We start from the raw sequence: 20,565 nt of genomic DNA, 5'->3' as shown, positions 1-20,565 counted from the left end.
AAAAAGACATAAAAGGCATACAAATTGGCAAAGAGGAGGTAAAATTATCCCTCTATGCAGATGACATGATACTATACTTAAAAAACCCTAGAGACTCAGCAAAAAAAACAACTGGACATAGTTGACCAATTCAGCAAAGTGGTAGAATACAAGATCAACATTCAAAAATCAGCTGGATTTCTCTACAGTGACAAAGAGTATACAGATCAGGAACTAAGAAAAACAATACCCTACACAATAGCTAATCACAAGATAAAATATTTGGGAGTAAATATAACTACAAGCACAAAGGATCTATTCAAAGAAAATTACAAAACATTACTACAAGAAATAAAAAGAGACCTGGAGAAGTGGAAGAATATTCCTTGCTCATGGATAGGAAGACTAAATGTTGTAAAAATGGCAATACTACCAAAGGCAATATACACGTTCAATGCAATCCCAATACAAATACCAATCCCATTCTTCAACAAGATGGAAAAGGCAATCTCCAGCTTCATTTGGAATGGAAAGAAACCCCGAATAAACAAAGCACTCCTTAAGAACAGGTAAAAAGGTAGGAGGCATTTCATTCCCTGATTTCAAATCCTACTACACTGCCGCGGTAGTTAAAACAGCAGGGTACTGGTACAATGACAGACACACAGATCAATGAGATAGAATTGAGAATCCGGAAATCAATCCATCTATTTATGGTCGACTGATTTTTGACAAGGAGATGAAATCAGTTAGGTGGGGAAATGACAGCCTTTTTAACAAATGCTGTTGGCAAAACTGGAAAACTATCTGCAGAAGAATTAAATAAGATCCCCACCTCACTCCATATACAAAAACCAACTCAAGGTGGATCATGGACCTTGGACTAAAACCAAGGACTATAAAGTTCATTCAAGAAAAGTTTGGAAAAACTCTAGTAGTCCTAATCCACAACATAAAGAGTCTTCCAAGTATCCTGAAAAAATTTAGAACCAGGAGAAGATAAAATAGATGAATGGGACCTTCTAAAAATCAAATCCCTACGCACATCCAAAAGCTTTTCCAATAGGGTAAAAAGGGAAGCCACAGACTGGGAAAAAGTCTTTGGTAATGACATGTCTGATATGGGACTTATATCTAGAATTTATAAAATACTTGAGCACCACAACAAGATAAGGGTAAATACTCCAATAGAAAAATGGGCACAGGATATGAATAGACACTTCACTAAAGAAGACATTCAGATGGCCAACAAGCACATGAAGAAATGTTCAAAATCCCTAGCTCTAAGAGAGATGCAAATTAAAACAACTATGAGATATCATCTCACCCGAGTCAAAATAGCAAAATTTAACAGAACAGCAAGCAACAAATGCTGGCGAGGTTGTGGAGAAACTGGAACCCTTATTCACTGTTGGTGGGAATGTAAAATGGTACAACCACTGTGGAAGGCGGTATGGCGCTTTCTCAAAAAGTTGCAAACAGAGATACCATTTGACCCAGCAATTCCACTACTGGGAATATATCCCAAAGAGACCATAATTGACATCCAAGGAGATACATGCACACCCATATTTATCGCAGCTCTGTTCACAATAGCAAGGAGTTGGAAACAACCTAAGTGCCCATCAACAAATGAATGGGTAGAGAAGCTGTGGTATATTCACACAATGGAATACTATGCTGCACTGAAAAACAAGGAACTCATTCAATATTATTCAAAATGGGTGAGCCTGGAGGACATTATGCTGAGTGAAATATCTCAGTCGCAAAAGGACAAATATTGCATGGTGCCACTGCTGTAAAATGGGACTGATATCAGGGTGGGGGTAAGACTGAGAAAAATTGGATAATGGATAAATTGTGTATACTACACTGAAACAGATGACGGACTGAATAATTTAAAAGTGATGTATGATAGGGTATTATGGTTATCACAAGAGTCCACAATCAAGGTTGCATACTGGAATGTACTTGGGGTGGTGGGAGGGGTGCGGGGGGGATTGTGTACCAGGGAGGGAGTCTTTCTTTTACTTTTGAAAGAGAGGAGAGAACTGGGGGGTGGGAGGAGAGGGCTGGGAGGGGAGAGAAGTGCAGCAATGAATGAATGGAAATCCAAATTCTCTGTAAATGTTCATTAAAATTATTAAAAAAAATAAAATCTAAAAAGAAAAGAAAAAATAAAGGCAATGTAGATCCCAATTCTACCACCTAAGTGTGTGTCATATGACAGTAGTTTGTTTATTACTATGGCAGTGAAGCTACACCATTGGTCTTTCAAATTCCAGCAAGGCTGCCCACTGTGGACAAGTTTGAGATGGGTTTTCAGATAAAAACTAGGAAGACAAGCCTGATGAGCTACTTTTGAAAATTTAGGGTAAAGAAAAATCTGTGCATCACAATAAACCATCATCCAACTCACATTGTTTGGACAGGTCAGCAAGAAGGATCATCATGAAAGACATCATGTCCGGTCAAGAGGACTAGCAAGGCAAGGAAGACCTTTAGTGCAATGGACTGTCACAGCAATAGCTACAATGATGAAATGAATCGTGAGAATAAGGCAGGACTAGACATTTCATTCTGCTCTTTGTGGGATTTCCCATGATTCTGAGTTGACTCCAGTTTGGAAGCTCATGTGTGAAGCAGTTGGATTCTAAAAAGTGGTTTCTCTGGTCTTGGTAAGGGTTAGGTGTGAACTGCTTGGTGTGGGGTTTTTTTGTCTACAATTGGGTGTGAGCTGATTGTATCTACCAGGGAACAACTGAGCTGTGGGCTAGAAGCCTCTTTGTTTATAGTCAACCTGGACCTGGAGGGCAGGCCTTATATTTAAAGTGAGGAAGAGCCCTCAGGCCTGTGTCATTCAATGCTGGTGTTAACTATGGGATGAACATTCTTCAAGTGGTACTGCACTGGTTTGTCAATTTTCTGTACTTAAGTAAGCTGAGGTTACCATGATGCTCAATGTTGTGCCCTGGTGTCTCAAATGCCATAATGGTTACTCATCATGGACAGTGTTTGGTGGAGCTCCCAGATTGATTCAGGCTTAGAAGCAGGAGTAGCATCTACTTCCTAAACCACAGGCCTCTGGAAATTCTATGAACATAGAGAAATGACGATCGTTATAGGACAGGGTTCAGGTCTTTTGTTCATAGAGTTGCTATGAGTCATGCTCAACTCAACAGCATTTAACAACAATAGGCAGCAGCTATGTTGATATGTCTTGTCTGTCTATATATGTCAATTAGCATGTCCTCTCTGCAATGTAAATTAAATTTCAAAGGCTGAAATTAAATGACACCGGGGAAAAATTCAAAAAATACTATAACACAAACTACAAGTAACTGTTTATGTAAGTACCCTGACTATATACCCCAAAGAGCTGGTAGTTTTTTTAATCAAAAGAACTTTAAAGAAATCATGAATTTAATAGCATCATTATTGACAGTGACTTGGTTAATTCTGAAATTATTTAATATATACTATAGGATAAAGCAAATTAAGAAATACAGGTATTATTGAGGACCAAGATTCCAACTATAAGAGAAAGGAGATTCAAATAAGAGACTGGGAAAACTTGAGAAAGAATCTAGTAGTAATGGATTTGAATTTAAAGTATCAGAATACTTTATTTCCTTTTATTTTCTTTTTCAACTGTCCTAACTATCTGGAAAAACTGTTATTTCAAGATGCTTTCTCTTTCCCACATGTTTTCAAAAAAATAAAGGAGGGGGGGAGAAAAATCTACCGTCTGTGGAGGAAAAAAAACCCCAAAAAAAGCAGTTTACAGAGGTCGCTATGAATTGAAAATTTACTAACAGTGCCCAGCACCACTAAAAACATAAGCCTAAAATATATTATAGTGATTGTATTCTTTTTGCATCTTGCTATTTCATCATGTTAGTAATTATTTCATCATCACTAATCAATTATTCCTAACTATGCCATTAAAAAAAGGTAAAAGATAATTACTGTATCTAGAAGGATGATGCAATCAAGAGTGAAATATAGCATCATTCTTCCGTTTTCTCACTCCATTGCCCAAAGTATTACATCACCTTATAAAAAATGTGCAAAAGACTGAAGACACCACTTTTGCAGTCTGTTTTCTGCTTTCAACACAACAGTTGAGAACTGAAAATTTGAGTTTTCTGCCTTTAGTGGAAAAGTGATAGGTTTACAATTAGTATTTCACAATTATTAAACAGATCAGAGTATGAATACAAAGATACTGAACTCTTGACCAGTGCTGTCCAACAGAACTTAGTCATGACAGAAATCTTCCACCCCAACATGGTCCAGTATAGCAGTCACATGTGGCTACAAAACACTTGAAATGTGGCTACTGGGACTGAGAAACTGAATTTTAAACTTTTATTTTAATTACGTAGAATTTAAGTAGTCACAAGTATCTTCAACATTTTAATGATGAAGTCATAAATTAAACCGAGAAGAATATTCAGATGACAATATGATAGAAGATTTTCTCAAACAAAATAATAAATAATATCCTTATTAGGATAAAAAAGGGTGTTCTCACCCAATCAGTTATGAAACAAAAAAAGACTTCATCTTGCATTAGCTTGCAACAAGAATCTGGACTATCTCATTTTCTATAAAAAATATGTCAATATTCTTTCTCCTCTTATGATACTTGTGTACCAAAATTTACTTTCCATAAAAAAGAAGTATGTTTAAATTCTTAGAAATTGCTCAAAAGTTTGTTTGTTTTTACCACAAGATAAACAACCCAATTACACAATGGGCACAGGATATGAACAGACACTTCACCAAAGACATTCAGATGGCAAACAAACACATGAAGAAATGTTCAAAATCCCTAGCTCTAAGAAAGATGTAAATCAAATCAAAACAACTCTGAGATATTATCTCATCTCAATAAGAATAGCAAAATTCAACAGAGCGGCAAACAACAAATGCTGGCAAGGTTGTGGAGAAACTGGAACCTTTATTCATTGTTGGTGGTAGTGTGCAACCACTATTGAAGGCAATATAGAGCTTTCTCAAAAAGCTGGAAAAAGAAATACCATTCGACCCAACAATTCTACTACTGAGAATATACCCTAAAGAAACCAGAACTGCCACCCAAACAGATATATGCATACCAATATTTATTGCTGCTTTGTTCACAAGAGCAAAGATTTGGAAACAACTCAAGTGCCCATCAACAAACTGGATGCCCAACAAAAAAGTGGATAGAAAAGCTGTGGTATATTCACACAATGGAATTATATTCAGCACTGAAAGACAAAGACCTCATGAAATATTATATAAAATGGGTGACCATGGAAGACATTATGCTGAGTGAAATATCTCTGTCACAAAAGGACAAATACTGCATAATGCCACAGTTATAAAACAGAACTGACATGGGGGATGGGGAGAAAGTTAAGAAAAGGGAATAAATAATATACATGGCATTGAAACAGATGAGGAAGAGAACTGTATAAAAGGATTATATGATTAGGTATTATTGGCATGACAAAAAAAAATCTCCAAAGAAAAAAGTGAACTGGGCAGGGGGGGAGGGCAGGGAGGAAAATGTGCAATAATGAATAAATGGAAATCCAAGTTCTCTATAAATGTTCATTAAAATCTCAATTTTTTATTTTTTTTTAAACTATCCTTATACTTTCCTTCATGGTGCTCTGGTGGCACAGTCAGAAGGGAACTGAGCTGCTAACCTCTAGGCAAGCAGTTTGAATCCACTATTAGTAGCTCTGAGTGAGAAAGACAGGCAATCTACTGTGCAAATGACAGCCACAAAACCCCACCAGAGGGTCTGCTATGAGTCATACCTGACTTCACAGCAATGGGAGAGAAAGATATTTTCATTTGGTAAATTATTTCTATTTTTAAATGGTATTTAAAATTTTCTTTTTAAATAATTCATTGGCCCTGTAAATGGTGATGACAATTTTACCAGGAATAGTTTGTTATTAGAGTTCTTTAGCACTATCCACTGAAAAGTTTTGAAGCAATACTGTCGCAGCAGCAATGAGCATTACTTGGCTCCAGATCTTGGTTTTTAATCACTGTGCATTAAAAGAACCATAGCTCTTTAAAGAAATAGGACTGAGGCAAGGAAAATACAAAATTGGACTGGAATATCTTCTGCCAGGAAGTAAGGTATTTATCAAAAAATGATGGGACATATCAAAGACTACTGAGGCCAGTTTGACAGGATACTCATTGGCTAAATTAGGGACAATTTGAGAATCAACAAGAATAATGGCAAATTATAATACACAGAATTTAAAAAAACAGACACAAATCCAGAGGGATACTGTGTCATGACAAAGCTTGAAAACTGGTCTTTCTAGCCTTTGCATTAACCCCCTTTGGGCACATGGTCTGCAGCAACCTTAAATGTGGACACACAGGCTTGGAAATCATCAACAGCTCTGGAACCAATATGAGAGAGTGCTTTCCACACTGAGAGAGAGAGAGAGAGTGAAGAGACTATAGCACTGCTGTGAAGAGACTGTGGCAAGGTGAAACCAGAGGAACCCTGGAAATGGAACCACATTTAAAGGTTTTCCTTGCTGGATAATAGAAGGAAAAGCTGACCTGTTCTGAGATAAAGCTAGCAGGATAACTGAGGAAACTAGAGGTTAATTTGTGTTGCTGAACAGAAAAGACTATCACTTGTTGATTGAGAAGCTGTCTGAACTAATTGAGGAGTTCGGTCTTGTTTATGTGACTTCAGACTGCTGGACTTTCACTGTGTGATATTCTTTGCCTGCCCCACTCCCCAACCTATTTTCCCTAATAATCCTCAAAACTGTGAGTCAAGTCTGTGAGTCAACTTGCAACAAACAATGATTGGTAGAAACAGGTGAGGAGCATGTGAAGTGCCATGTCTGACCATGTAGCTATTTGTATGGAACTACAGGTATTATCCTCACTTATCAAAGTTATAGAAAGGCTTCATATTTTTGTTCCTATCAGTCATGCTTGCCTCTATGGCAATCAACAACAATGGGTATTATGCATACCCCTTTTAAATGGGCAAAAGTCAGAGTTGGTCACTCCCATGTTGCATCTGCTCCTTACACACACTGCTATAAATAGAGTCTGATGATCTACTTCAAAAAAAATCAGCCCCTGAAAACTCAATTGTTTTTGAAAATATATGAGGCCACCAGGAGTGAGAACTGACTGTATAGTAATGGCGACTGGTTTTGATTTAACATGATGATTTCCCCCCTTGAAACACTTTATCATGTTTAAGATACTTCCCAAAGAATAAAGTCAAACTTATCTTCTCACACATGAGGCAGGATATCAAATGTTCACAACTAGGGAAAAAAAAAAGAACATTTACTCATAAAAAACTGGCTATTCCTTAGAAAGGGACATGATACTTGTAAAGGTGGAAGGTCGGTGAAAGAGAGGAAGACCTTCAACCAGATGGACAGTATGGGCCAAACTGTATCAGAGATTGTAATAATGGCACAGGGCAGGACAGGGTTCAGATTTGTTGTTCATAGGGTCACTATGAGTTGTTGTACTCAACTCGACAGCACGTGACAATAAAACAACAATATAAAATTTTAATTTAAAAGGAATGCCACGTCTGTCAGTTTACCTTACTGTGACGGTTGATGTGTGGCTGTGATGCTGGTAGCTATGTTATCTGTCTTTCAAATGTCAGCAGTCATTCACAGTGGGCAGATTTTAGCAGCGCTTCCAGACTTAGAAGACTGGTCACCCACTTCTACTAACTTCTGCAATTTGAAATTCATCCAACATGCAGTCAAGATGCATTAATAATTAGTGACTGGAATGCAAAAGTTGAAAACAAAGGAAAAGGGTTGACAGAAATTAGGTCAAGGACAGAATTTCAAGACAATCAATGACTTACTAATTGCAAATACCTTGGGGGAAAAATAGCAATCAAATATATATGGATCTGAGACTGGAATATAAAGGAATCAGACTGACTACAACTGTGGAAAAGCTCAGTCAGAAAGTGAAAACAAGGTCAGGTGCTGGAACAGACCATCAATTACTCATATGTAAGTCCAAACTGAAGCTGAAGAAAATTAAAACATGCCAAGAAAAGATCTGATGCCCTGAACACTAACAGCAAAAGACCAGACTCACTGTGGGATGAAGGTTCCATCAAGGACATCATAAATGAGGAAAGTAATAGAGCATTAAAAGAAAAAGATAAAAATCAAATGTCAGAAAATAACTCTGAAACTTGCTCTAGAACTAAAGCTAAAGCAAAGACATTATGAAAGAGAGCTAAACAGATGATTTAAAAGGGCAGCTCAAGAAGGCAAAGTCCTATAATGAAACATATAACCCAGACTTAGGAAAAAAACCAAAAGGAAGAACAGATTTCTCATGCTGAAAACTGAAGAACAAATTAAATGAATTTGCAGAATTTAACTGTACAAGAAGTAACATGTCTAACTAATGTTCTAGCATTTCAGGATATTGCACATGATCAAGAACCAATGGTACTGAAAGGACAAGTCCAAGCTGCACTAAAAACAATGGCAAAAAAAGGTTTCTGAATATAAGGAAATATCAATTGAGCTATTTCAGCAAACAGATGCAGGTCTGGACTTACACACTCACAAATCTATGCCAAGCCTGAAAGAAACCTGACAAGTGACTACAAAACATCCATTATCTGTGGCCAATTGAGAAAAAAAAAGATCCAGCAGAATGTAGAAGTCATTAAACAATGTAATACTACATACACATAAAATCTTGCTGAGGATTATTTTCAAATGACTGAAGCAGTGCATGGACAGTGAACAGCCTGAAATTCAAGCTGGATTCAGAAGAGGCTGAGAAACTAGGGATTATCACTGCTGATGTCAGACAGATCTTAGCTAAGAGCAGAAAATACCAGAAAGATCTTTACTTAGGTTTTGTTGACAATGCAAAGGTATTTGACTATATGAATTAACAACAATAGATTAGCAGAAGAGCAGAGACTGCAGAACATTTAATCGTGCTCATTCAGAACATATTCACGAACCAAAAAGTAGTCACTGAAACAGAACAAGGGGATATTATATGGCTTAAAATCAGGAAAGTTTTGTGTCAGGGTAGTATCTTTTCTCCCTGAGTATGCTATTCAATCTGCATGCTGAGAACATAATTAGAGAAGGTGGACTGTAAGAAAAAGAATGTGGCATCAGGATGGGAGGAAGACTCATCAACAGCTTGTATTATGTAGATGATAGTGAAAAGGACTTAACGCACTTACTGAAGAAAATCAAAGACTATAGACTTCCACAAGGATTTCATCTCAACATCAAGAAAACAAAAACCCTCAATACTGGAACATTTAACAAATCTGCTGTCAAATGCCTTTGAAGTCCTAATGAGCAATGACATCCATTACAGACTGAAGTGCACCTTTATACAAGCCATGGCATTTTCAATTGCCTCATATACATGTGAATTTTGGAAAATGAGTAAGGAAATCATGGCAGAACTGATGCCTGAATTGTAGAGGTGGCAAAGAGTATTGGATCAGCACAGAAGAAGTACAGCCAGAGTCCTCCGCAGGGGGGAGGATGGTAAAAGCTCAAATATCTTGGGCATACTATCAGGAGGAATTAATCATGCTTGGAAACAAAGGAAGAAAGGATCAGAGAAGACGACAAGCCTCAATGAGATGGAATGGCACAATGACTGCAGTAAAGGGCTCGAGGACAGAGGAAATTGTGAGAATGGCACAAAAAGGACAAGTGGGCTAGATCTACTATACAAAGGGTCACTGAGAGTCTAAGGAAGAGTTTGTTAAATTGGTTCTCAAGTCTGACTAGTCTAAGAGGTACTGACAGCTGTCTCTCTTAGTAAGAAGAACTCTATCTCTCTTACAAAAGAATATGCTGGTAATCCATAGTGGAAAGTAACAATAATAATACTCAAAAAACACCATCAATAATAGATCGAGATTAGTAAGAAGTGAGGCTCTAGGTGATCTCATGTTACATCTTTTAAGGAAGCTAGTTTGTTAATTCCATTTATGTTAGTGTTCAAAGAAAGAGGTGAGATGCAAATCAAACCCACAATGAGATACCATCTCACCCCAGCTGCCATGGCAAAGTTTAAAAGGACAGCAAGCAATAGATGTTAGCGAAGATGTGGAGAGACAAGAACTCTCATACACTGCTGGTGGGATTATAAAATGGTATAACCACTCTGGAAGGCAGTTTGGCATTTTTTCAAAAAGCTGAACATAGAAATTCCATATGATGCAGCTATTCCAGTCCTAGGAATATAACCTGAGAAAATTAGAACTGAGACATAATGGAGTTTTGTACACCAACATTCACAGCAGCATTATTAATCATCACAAGAACTTGGAAATAGCTCAATAGAATGGATTGAGAAATTGTGGTATATCCACATGATAGAATACTATGTAGCACTCAGGAGCAATGATTTTGGGAAAGACTGGAGGACAATATGCTGAGTGAACTCAGTCTCATAAGGATAAATCCTGCCTTCATTGTAAAAACAGAGGATAACTATTAAAATGTGTATGGAGAGCCAAAGGGGGGAGGGGTGGGAACAGAGGAGTGAGGGTGGCAGGGGAGAAATCACAGGGTCACATAATTTGGTGGGGTGGGGGTAAGGGATAAAGGAAATGGGAAAGATCCAGCAGGAATCTGGAAAGACAGGGTAATGATGGGCATGGTTTAAAGGCGACTGATTTTATAAACAATGAAGGAGAATTATATGAAACACAATGTGAATGAAGGATCGTGCAAAATTCAATGTATACAAACTCTGTATGCAAGATAATGTAAAATTAATAAAAAATACATTTTCTTTAAAAAAGTAAAAATAAGTGCGCACAGCAACGACAGCAGTCCCACTGCCTCCCTCTGGGTAGGTGGACCCTGCAATGCTCACAGCGATGACAGCTGCCCACTGCCTCCCTCTGGGCAGGTGGACCCTGCAGTGACAACAAAAAGGAAAAAAAGGTAAAAATAAAAAATTACTATAACAGTACATGGACAAGGAATTGCTAGAAATTCAAGCTGGATTTAAAGGAGCCCATAGAAGGGGGGGGGGGGCGGGTATCATGGCTATGTCACATAAATATTGGCTGAAAGCATAGAAAACCAGATAGGAGCAATGCATAGGAATGATTTTATGAAACAATGTGAACAGAGAAATGTGTGAAACACAATGTATACAAATTTTGTATGTAAACCAATAGAAAAAAAATTTTTTAAAGACCTCAAAGTTTCTACTTGCACCATTATGTTATGTAGTTACAAAGATGATACTGCTGAAAACCAGACACAAACTCTTATGAAAGAGGAACCAAATTACAACATCAACTGAAATTCTAGCCTCTGATAAGGAAACCTGAAATTTGGGATGGGGACACATGTGCAGTTAGTTATCAGGAAACAGGGGACAGTGAGCCTCTAAACTCCATTGATCTAGTCTTACCAACAAAACCAGCTCTCCTAAACACATCTGACTAATCTTTTAACATAAAGCAAATAGAAACTTATAATTTAAGATGGTTACTATTCAGTTTCAGAGTTCAGCTGCTAAACTTAAACTCACTAAGCTCTCAAAGGGAAAAATATGTGAGACTGCTTCTGTTAAGATTCACAGCCTTGGAAACCCTACTGGGCACTCTCAGAATACTCAATGCCAATGAGTTTGAATTGGCTTACCCTGAAAATAAACCTCTGAAAACACTGTATGCCATTTTTATTATTACATAGTCCGCAACATGGATTGAAGCTCAACATTAAGGAAACAAAGATTCTCACCACTGGGCATCACCACAATAGATGAAGAGATTGAGATGGCTAACAATTTCAGCTCCACTATCAAATCTTGGCATCAGCAGTCAGAAAATCAAAAGACAAACTATATTAGGATCATCTGCTGTCACGGGCCTTTACAGAGGGCTGAAGAGTAATGCTGTCAGTCTAGATACTAAGGTGTGCCTGATCCAGACCATGGGCTTTGCAATTACTCGCTGTACACCAGACAGATGAACAATGACCAAAGATAACTGAAGAACTGATTACTTTGAATTTCGGTGCTGGAAAAGAGTACTGAACATATCATAGATTAACAAGAGAACAAACACGTCTGTCCTGAACAGAGTGACACCAAGCTGCTCCTTAGAGGCAAGAATTCTGAAGCTCTGTCTCACATATTTTGGGCATGCTGCCAGGAAGGATCAATCTTTGGAGAAGAATCTCATGCTTGGAAGGGTAGAGGGCTAACACAAGAGAAGACGATGGTGGATGACATGGACTGAAACAGTAACCAGGGTAGGAGACAGTAAGATTGGCTCCGTATAAAACAGGGTTCAGGGGAGCTCTGGTGGCCTAGTGGCAAGAAGCTGCAACTACAATCCCAGAGGTGCACGGTTCGAATCCACCAGATGCTCTGCCGGGGAAGGAGGGGCAATCTCCTCCTGTACCAGTCAGATCTGATTTGACGGTACATGTACACAAAAATAATAAAATAAAATAAAATAAATATTTAAAAAAAAACAGGGTTCAGAGCATTTGTGCACAGGGCTGCTATAAATAAGTCAACTTGATGGAATGTAACAATAATGAATTATTAATAATTCTGATAAATAAAAAGAATGTTGATTTGTGCTTTATTGACTATTGAAAAGCATTTGACTTTGTGGATCATAACAAGTTGTGGCTGACATTGAGAAGAATGGGAGTTCCAGAGCACTTAATTGTGCTCATGCAAAACCTATACCTAGACCAGGAGGCTGTTGTGCAAGCAGAGGAGGAAAACACTGCACGATTTAAAATGAAAAAGGAAGTTGTATTCTCTCTCCATACCTATTTAATCTATATGTTAAGCAAATTATTCAAGAAGATGGAATGAGAAGGAATGTGGCATCAGGAGTGGAGGGAGACTCATCAAGCGCTTGCTCAAAGTGAAGATGACTTGAAGCACTTATTGCAGAAGATCAAGGAATGCAGCCTTCAACATGGATTGCATGCCAATGTCAAGGAAACAAAGATTTTTACACTGGACCAACAGGCAACATCATGATGGATGGAGAAGAGACTGAAACTGTCAACAAAAGCCGTCAGGAAATAAAGAAATACACTGCACTTGAGGAGTAATAATGTCATTTTGAGGAGTAAGGTATGCCTGATTCATGCCATAGTCTTTCCAATCACTTGCTATGCATCTGAGAGCTGGACAAAGAATATGAATAACAGAAGGAAAATTGATGCCTTTGAGCTGTAATGCTGAAGAAGAACACTGACTATCCATTTCATGGACGGCTAAAAGAACAATTATGTCTTGGAGAGGGTGCAATCAGAGTGCTATGTGGAAGCAAGAATGATGAGGCTTCACCTCACATACGTTGGGTATGTTGCTAGGAAGGGCTATTCCCTGGAGAAGGACATGAAGCTAGGGAAGGTGGAGAATTGGCGAAGGAGGAAGACCCTCAGCCAGGTGGACTGATTTGGTGACTGTCACAATGGGCTCTAATACGTCAAGAAGTGTGAGGATGGCACAGGTTAGAACAGGGTTCAGATCTTTTGTTCATAAGGTCGCCATGAGTCGTACTCGACTTGACAGCACCTAACAACAACAGTATCTGGAGACATAAAATGAAGTTACTCCAGAAATAAAACCCTAGTCAAGACACCACATTTCCAACATAAAGTAATTCTATGATGGATTTAGCAAACTTAGTATTAAAACCCTCCTCAAAATATTCTATAATTCTAGATCATTAAGTTTATGACCTATAGTAAAAGAAATTCCTTAACAGATTACATTTTCTACCAAATTAAAAAACAAAACATAATACTGCCATTTTCCTGTTCCCTGTATCCTCTTCCCAATAAAAGGGCTTGCATACAATAACATCCAGTAACACTGAGCACTTCTGAAAGAAAAACACACCTAAGAGATGAAGCAACCAAGAAATAAAACCAAACCCACCACAATCCAATCAATTCTGACTCACAATGGCCCCATCTATTATCATGACACAGAACTGTTCCACGGGGTTTCCTGCTATAATGTTAATGGATGCAGAGCACCAGGCCTTTCTCCCTTGGTGCTGCTATATGCATTCACAACACTAACCTTAAGTTAGGAGGGACTGAAGAGCATTATGTTGAGTGAGTTAACTCAGTCCCCACAAGGCCAAATACTGTATAAAACTATTATTGTAGAATGAGTATGAGGATCCAAGGGGAGGTAGGGGGAAGCAGAGGGGTGAGCGTGGGCGGGGTGGAGGGGTGTATAGTGTAGCACAATTTGATGGGTGGGGTGAAGAAAATGGAAAGGATTTTTTGTGAAAAACGCATTCAAACTTTTTAAATAAATCAGTATTTTAAAAAAGAATTACAGTAGTTAAGCGCAAACTGTTTGCATCACCCAGACACCAAGATAAGAAATAACCCTATCTAAATGGGGGTCAAACCTGCCAAAAGCTATCTTTTCAGGCCCAGAAAGCATTTGGAAATAAAATATATATTAGTTTTCATTAAAATAAGTTAAATATAAAGCATTCCTTGAAAAAAAAACTAAAAATCTCATTGAATGTCATTCATTCACTTTAAGGTAAAATAGTAAAGAAATTGTGTTCTTTTACAGAAACAATTCGTCTAAAGATCACCTCAATTTCCATGACCCTGAGACTAGAATAAAATTGCTGTCACACACAAACCCAAAAAATCTTTGAGAAAGATTTCAAAAGTCAGCTTGAAAAAAAGTGAAATATAACAGAATGTGTAAAGGTCTGGAGTTGCAGAAAAGAGAATTCACTCAGCATTTCTAAAATTAAAAGAACTGAAAAACAAATTCAAGCCACGAGTTGCAAAACTGAGAGATACTATGGGCAAAATCTTGAATGATCCAGAAAACATAAAAAGATGGGAAAAATACGTACAGTCGCTGTACCAAAAGAATTGGCTGATACTGAAAAATTTCAGCAAGTTATATTTGGGTTAGAGTCAATGAAGGAAGAAGCTCAAGCTGCACTGAAGAGAATGAGAAAAACTGATGAGATATCAATTGACAAGTTTCAACTGATGCAGCCCTGGATGTGCTCATTCGTTGATGCTAGGAAATCTAGAGGACAGATGCCTGGCCAACTGATTGGAAGAGATCCGTATTTGTCCCCATTTCTAAGAAAGGTGATCCAACAAAATGTGGGCATTATTGAACATCATTACTATCATTACTATCCCATGTAAGCAAAATAAGATTGATTACCCAAAGGCTAGAACAGTACACCAACAGAGAACTGACAGAAGTTCAAGATGTAGCAACAGGGACAGCACTGCTGTTGTCAGATCAATCTTGGCTGAATGCGCACACTAGGAAAATGTTTATCTGTGATTTATTGGCTATGCAAAGGAAAAGTGACTGTGTGGATCATAACAAATTATGGCTAATATTCAGAGGAACGAAAATCCCAGAACACTTAATTACAACCACACAAAACATGTATCTAGACCAAGAAGCTTGCTGGCCAAATGGAGCAAGGAGCACTGCATGATCTGAAAATCAGGAACAGTGTAAATCAGGATTATATCCTTGATCCACGCCTATTCAATCTGTATGCTGAGCAAATCCTTCAAGAAGCTGGGTTCTGTGAAGAAGAATCACCAACAGCCCATAATATGCAGATGACATAACCTCTCTTGCTTAGAATGAGGGGGATCTGAAACACATGCTACAGAAGATCAAAGACTCAACATCAAGAAAACAAAAACCCTCACCACTGGACCAATAAACATCATGGTAGATGAAGAAAAGAATGAAAACGTCCATCTTACTTGGGTCCACCATCAACAACCTTGGTACCAGCAGTCAGAAGATCAAAATACGTATTACATTGGGTAAGTCATCTATCAAAGATCTCGCCAAAGTACAGAAGAACAATGATGTTAGTTTGAGGACTAAGGTGCACCTGACTCAGTTACTTTTCAATTACTTGTTATGCCTCTGGACACTGGACAATGAAGAAGTACTGATGCCTTTGAACTGTGGTGTTAGAAAAGGGTACTGAATGTCCCATGGAGGGCCAAAAGAACAGATATATCTTAGAAAAACATAGCCTGAATGCTCCTTGGAAGCAGATGGTGAAGCTTTGTCTCACATAGTCTGGGCATGTTGGAAAGGGACAGAATGCTTGGAAAGGTCAGCAAAAGAGAGTAAAGATGCTCAAGGAAATTGTAAGGAGTTGCGCTGTTAAGCTGCCAACCCAAAGACAGATGACACGAATCCAATGGTTTTCCCACAGGATTAAGAAGAATAATCTTGTCTGGTGTGATTTACAGCCTCTATAAACCCAGTGGAAAAGTACCTATGAATAGGTTCTGACTGACAACTATGAGTGAGTGCGAGGATTTTATTTTCCCCTTCACATCCCAAGGGCTTCACAATGTTCCTTCTTTACCAGAGTTACTGTACTCCTCCTAAAATCTTACACAAAAAATTTCATTCACTACCAACTAGATATTGTAAGCAGGAGTGGCATCCACTTCCTAAACAACCTAGCTCTGGAAACTCTATGAACTTTAAGAAACGGTATTTAGAGAAAGGCTTCGAGTCTTTTGTTCATAGGGTCGCTATGAGTCATGCCATCTACTCGATGGCAATCAACAACAACCTACTAGATACTCTATCAAAAGTAGAACTACCTCACCAATACATCTTAGCGGCCTTACGCAGGCACTATGTCCACTGAAGTAAATCCATTCCATTACAATACAATCCTAGCGGACTACTGAGGAGTATTCTCATAACTGGGAATAACTTCACATACCCTTGACATACAGGCACATGCTCATTTCATGTGCCAAATTAACATGTCACAGATACCCAATGTCTACTGAAAAGTTATTCACGTTCCCATAGTAAGTAACAGTAACTGAAAAGCAATTACCCTCCTTAAGTATAACTGGACTTAAGGCCAGAAGGCTGTTCAGAGCACGCCAAAAATTATCCTTTGTATTTCAGACACTAACAGCAGAACAAAATCAGTGTAGGCTGGTTTGGTTTTTTTTTAACATGCCAAAAAGCAGAGAGCAAATGAAGTCGGCATTCTGCACACATCATGCAAGATGAAGGAAGTAGTTCTACCACAAAAAAGGCAATGGGGTATCTTCTGGGGAGCTGTGTCCTGCTTTCTAATAGAGCAACTTTAAATGATTTTGTAAAAGATTAACAAATTGATTTCATATAAGACTATCTTTTTTGGTCTTCTTCCATTTTTCCTTTTTAAGAAAAACTAAAATTCATTCATATCATTTAAGCTCGCCAAACAAATGATTTTTAACTCACCCTTCATTTAAAAAAATAAGAAGAAAACAACCAGTTTAAAATCAAACAACTGGTGGTGTTATTACATTAAAAAAAAATGTCAGAAAAGGAAATCAACATAGTTCAGAGCAAACAGAACTAAACAGGAATGATCCATCCTAACAGGTGGCTCCCGGGCAAACCAAGATTTTTTAAGTTCTATAAAAAGTTCTTCACTAGTTAGACTGAGTGGGTATTTGTACCCTTCAGTGCAAGTAGTCCAGGAATATTTTAAGTAAATTAAGTGCTACTTTTTTCAACTTAATAACATTAAGGCATTTCAGGAGATGGATGCTGAATCGACCTGAAATGCTACAGAAACCACACAAAAATCTCTCTTAACAGCAAAACGATTTCTCAAATGTAGTATACTTTTTAATGCACCATTCCCATTCAGGAAGAAATTAGTATTTTTTTTTTCTTCTGTATGGAAGTTTAATATTCATTTATTATATGATTGAAATTATAATTTAATAAAATGCCATTCTAGGGGAGCTCTGGTGGCCTAGTGGCAAGGAGCTGCAACTACAATCCCAGAGGCACACGGTTCAAATCCACCAGATGCTCTGCCGGGGAAGGAGGGACAATCTCCTGTACCAGTCAGATCTGATTTGACGGTACACTCACACAAAAAAATAATAAAAATTTAAAAAATGCCTTCTAGTTGGACAATTCTAACCACCCAACGCTGGAATTGCACACACAATGACACCACAAACTTAATAAAATTGTTACATGCTATAACAGAAAAGAACAGCACAGAATATTCATGTAAACAACGCTTGGGTAACTAAAATAATAATAAAGTGAATTCCATTTATATATCGTACGTTTAAAAAAAATCCAGAACTCCAAGCACTCTCGCACATATTTAAGAATTAATTTTTGTATACATAGTAAAAACGGCCCCACGCCTCCCCTCCCTCCGAAGGGTCAGAGGGTTCCTGACAAAACACAACAAAAGCACGTGACTAAAGTTTCTCCCCACACTTTCACTTCCACGGCCTGGAAGTTGCGCTCCTCCCAGGTGCGGGGTCAGAAGGGCCCGGGGTCAGACCGAGGGGGTCGGCCGGAGAGGGGGTCGCGGGGGCGGGAAGAGGTGGAAGGAGGGGCTCGGGGATGACCGGCCCGGGGGTCCAGGCACCGGACAGCGCCGAGGCGCGGGCACCTCCCGAGATCAGGGCCGACGGGCGGAAGAGAGGGGCCGGGGCCGAGATCGAGGCCTGTTACCTTTTCCTGCTCCTCGCGAAGCCGCGCCAACTCTGGGGCGCGCAGCGGCGCCGAGGCCGAGGCTTGGGGCCCGGAGTCGGGCAAGGCCTCCATAGTAAGGGTGCTGGGGAACGGCGAGACAGGCGGGCCTCAGCGGGGCGAACGAGTCCTAAACAAGTGTTTATGGAAACCGGGTGGCCGGTGGCTGCCCAGCGTCCGCGTGCTCGCCCTCATCCACTGCGCGCCCCGGGCTGAGGAGGCCGCGTTCGCGCTCTCCGCTGCTGCGGCGGCTGCTGCTCGTGTCCCGGCTGCCCTCGACCGCATCTCACACGCGCATACCGCCAGCTGCTGCCACCGCGGCCGCGGCCTCCAAGCAGCAGGCCCACCGGCAAAGTGCAGGAGGTCCAGTCCCGCAGCCGGGCCGAACCAGTCTCAGTGCGGCCACGCCTCCTCCGCGCAGGCCCCGCCCCTCTCCCCGCCCCGCTCGGCACGCCAGGAGCGAGCGCGCGCCCGACGCCTCCAAGCCGACGCTCGGGGCGCGCGCTCCTGGGCCTCTCCTCCGCTCCTGCCCCGCCCGCAGGTGAGTCCTCTCAGTCCCAGGGTGTAGCACAAGGCTAAAGGAGTAATTAGAGGGCAAGACCCTGGAAAGGGCTTTGCGGAAGTCCATGCATGCATCCAGCTTCATTTGCTGAAGCACCACGTGCCAGGTACTGTTTCTCAGGGAGTGGATTATCCAGTAAGCAACATAAGCAAACTGTTTAGTGTTGTTGTGTACATGGAGTCACACCTGACCCTCCAGCAAGATTTCAGAGCCAATCAGCAGCATGGGATGAGATTGCCCACTCTTCTCGTGAGGAGCACCTGATGGATTTGAAGCTCCTGCCTTTGGGATTGCAGCGCAGCTTCTCACCACAGAATACCAAATACACACAAGTAAACTTGAACTCACCTTGCTTACTGGGTACTCTGGCCCCCTCTGGAGTTGTAAATTTGAAGAGATTTGAGGGGAAGGTGCTGTGGGGGCTAGGACAGAGATGCCACCCAGATCTCGTAGAATTTTTATGTGTTACAAAAGAGCAAAGCTCCAGAGCGTCATGAGGATGGGGCAGGGTTCAGATCTGTTGATCATAGGGTCGCTATGAGTCTAGTCAGCTCGATGGCACCTCACCACAAACAGCAACAGGAAGTTAATTCACGCCCTAAGGCTTCTTGATAAGTACTTTTAATTTTGGCAAATTCAGCTTTTTATTGGGCCTAATTTTTAATGAATTAAACTATGCAATTCTATTTTGGTTTATTTACTAGTTACTGTACACATTATAAATTTTCCTTACACATATTATTTTGCTCTGCCCATGTATGAACTGCGAAAGAAATTTATGGAGAATAAGTTTTCACATGGCTTCCCTTCTTTTAGATCTCAGTGCCCTCTGGGATCCTCACCTGGGGAAGGCCCTTACATACACAGCTGTCACCTGCCATGGAGTCATTTCCCACTCGTAACCTCTGTGTTTTAAAAACAGGCATTGGTGGCCCCTGACTGTCTTCATGACCATTGGTATGTTTGAATCTGTGGCTGCATCTATTGTAAAGTGCCTTCCAGCCTAAGGGTTACTGTTTCAGCACTTGTCAGGCAGTGATCCTGCTGAGACAGCATTTTCACCGTGGATTTCACTTTTCAGCAGTGGGTTATCAGGCATTTCTTCCTGTTCTTAATGTGGCACCTCTACTAAAACCTACTCATCAGAGGTGGCCCTGCTGGTGTTTGAAGTACAGTTGGCAGAGTTTCTAGCCGAGCACCAATATGCAAGCTATCACAGTACAAACAAACTGACAGACCGGTAGTGGCTGTACAAAGTTGTTGTTGTTGTTGTTGTTGTTATGTGCCGTCGAGTCGTTTGCGACTCATAGCGACCCTATGTACAACAGCCCTAAACCCTGCTCTATCCTGTACCAATCTCATTGCCTCTGACACACCCATCCCGATTACCCCAGTCACTGAATCAATCCACCTCATAGAGGGTCTTCCCCTCCTGC

General features: G+C 39.9%; 1 protein-coding gene across 1 annotated transcript in view; it reads right to left on the bottom strand.

The window, feature by feature from the left end:
- The window catches only part of URI1 (URI1, prefoldin-like chaperone), a 112,479-nt gene extending 93,837 nt beyond the window's left edge, over window positions 1–18,642 (bottom strand). The window contains exon 1 of the mRNA XM_006887868.1: window positions 18,550–18,642. Within this exon, the coding sequence (XP_006887930.1) occupies window positions 18,550–18,642 (93 nt within the window). The remainder of the gene's footprint in view (window positions 1–18,549) is intronic.
- Between the last annotated feature and the right edge of the window lie 1,923 nt (window positions 18,643–20,565).

Source organism: Elephantulus edwardii, unplaced genomic scaffold, assembly GCF_000299155.1.
Source record: "Elephantulus edwardii isolate Elephantulus edwardi_28Jun2011 unplaced genomic scaffold, EleEdw1.0 scaffold00062, whole genome shotgun sequence".
Classification (NCBI taxonomy): domain Eukaryota; kingdom Metazoa; phylum Chordata; class Mammalia; order Macroscelidea; family Macroscelididae; genus Elephantulus; species Elephantulus edwardii.
The sequence above is the reverse complement of the archived record's forward strand: the minus strand, read 5'-3'. Positions and strand labels throughout refer to the sequence as shown.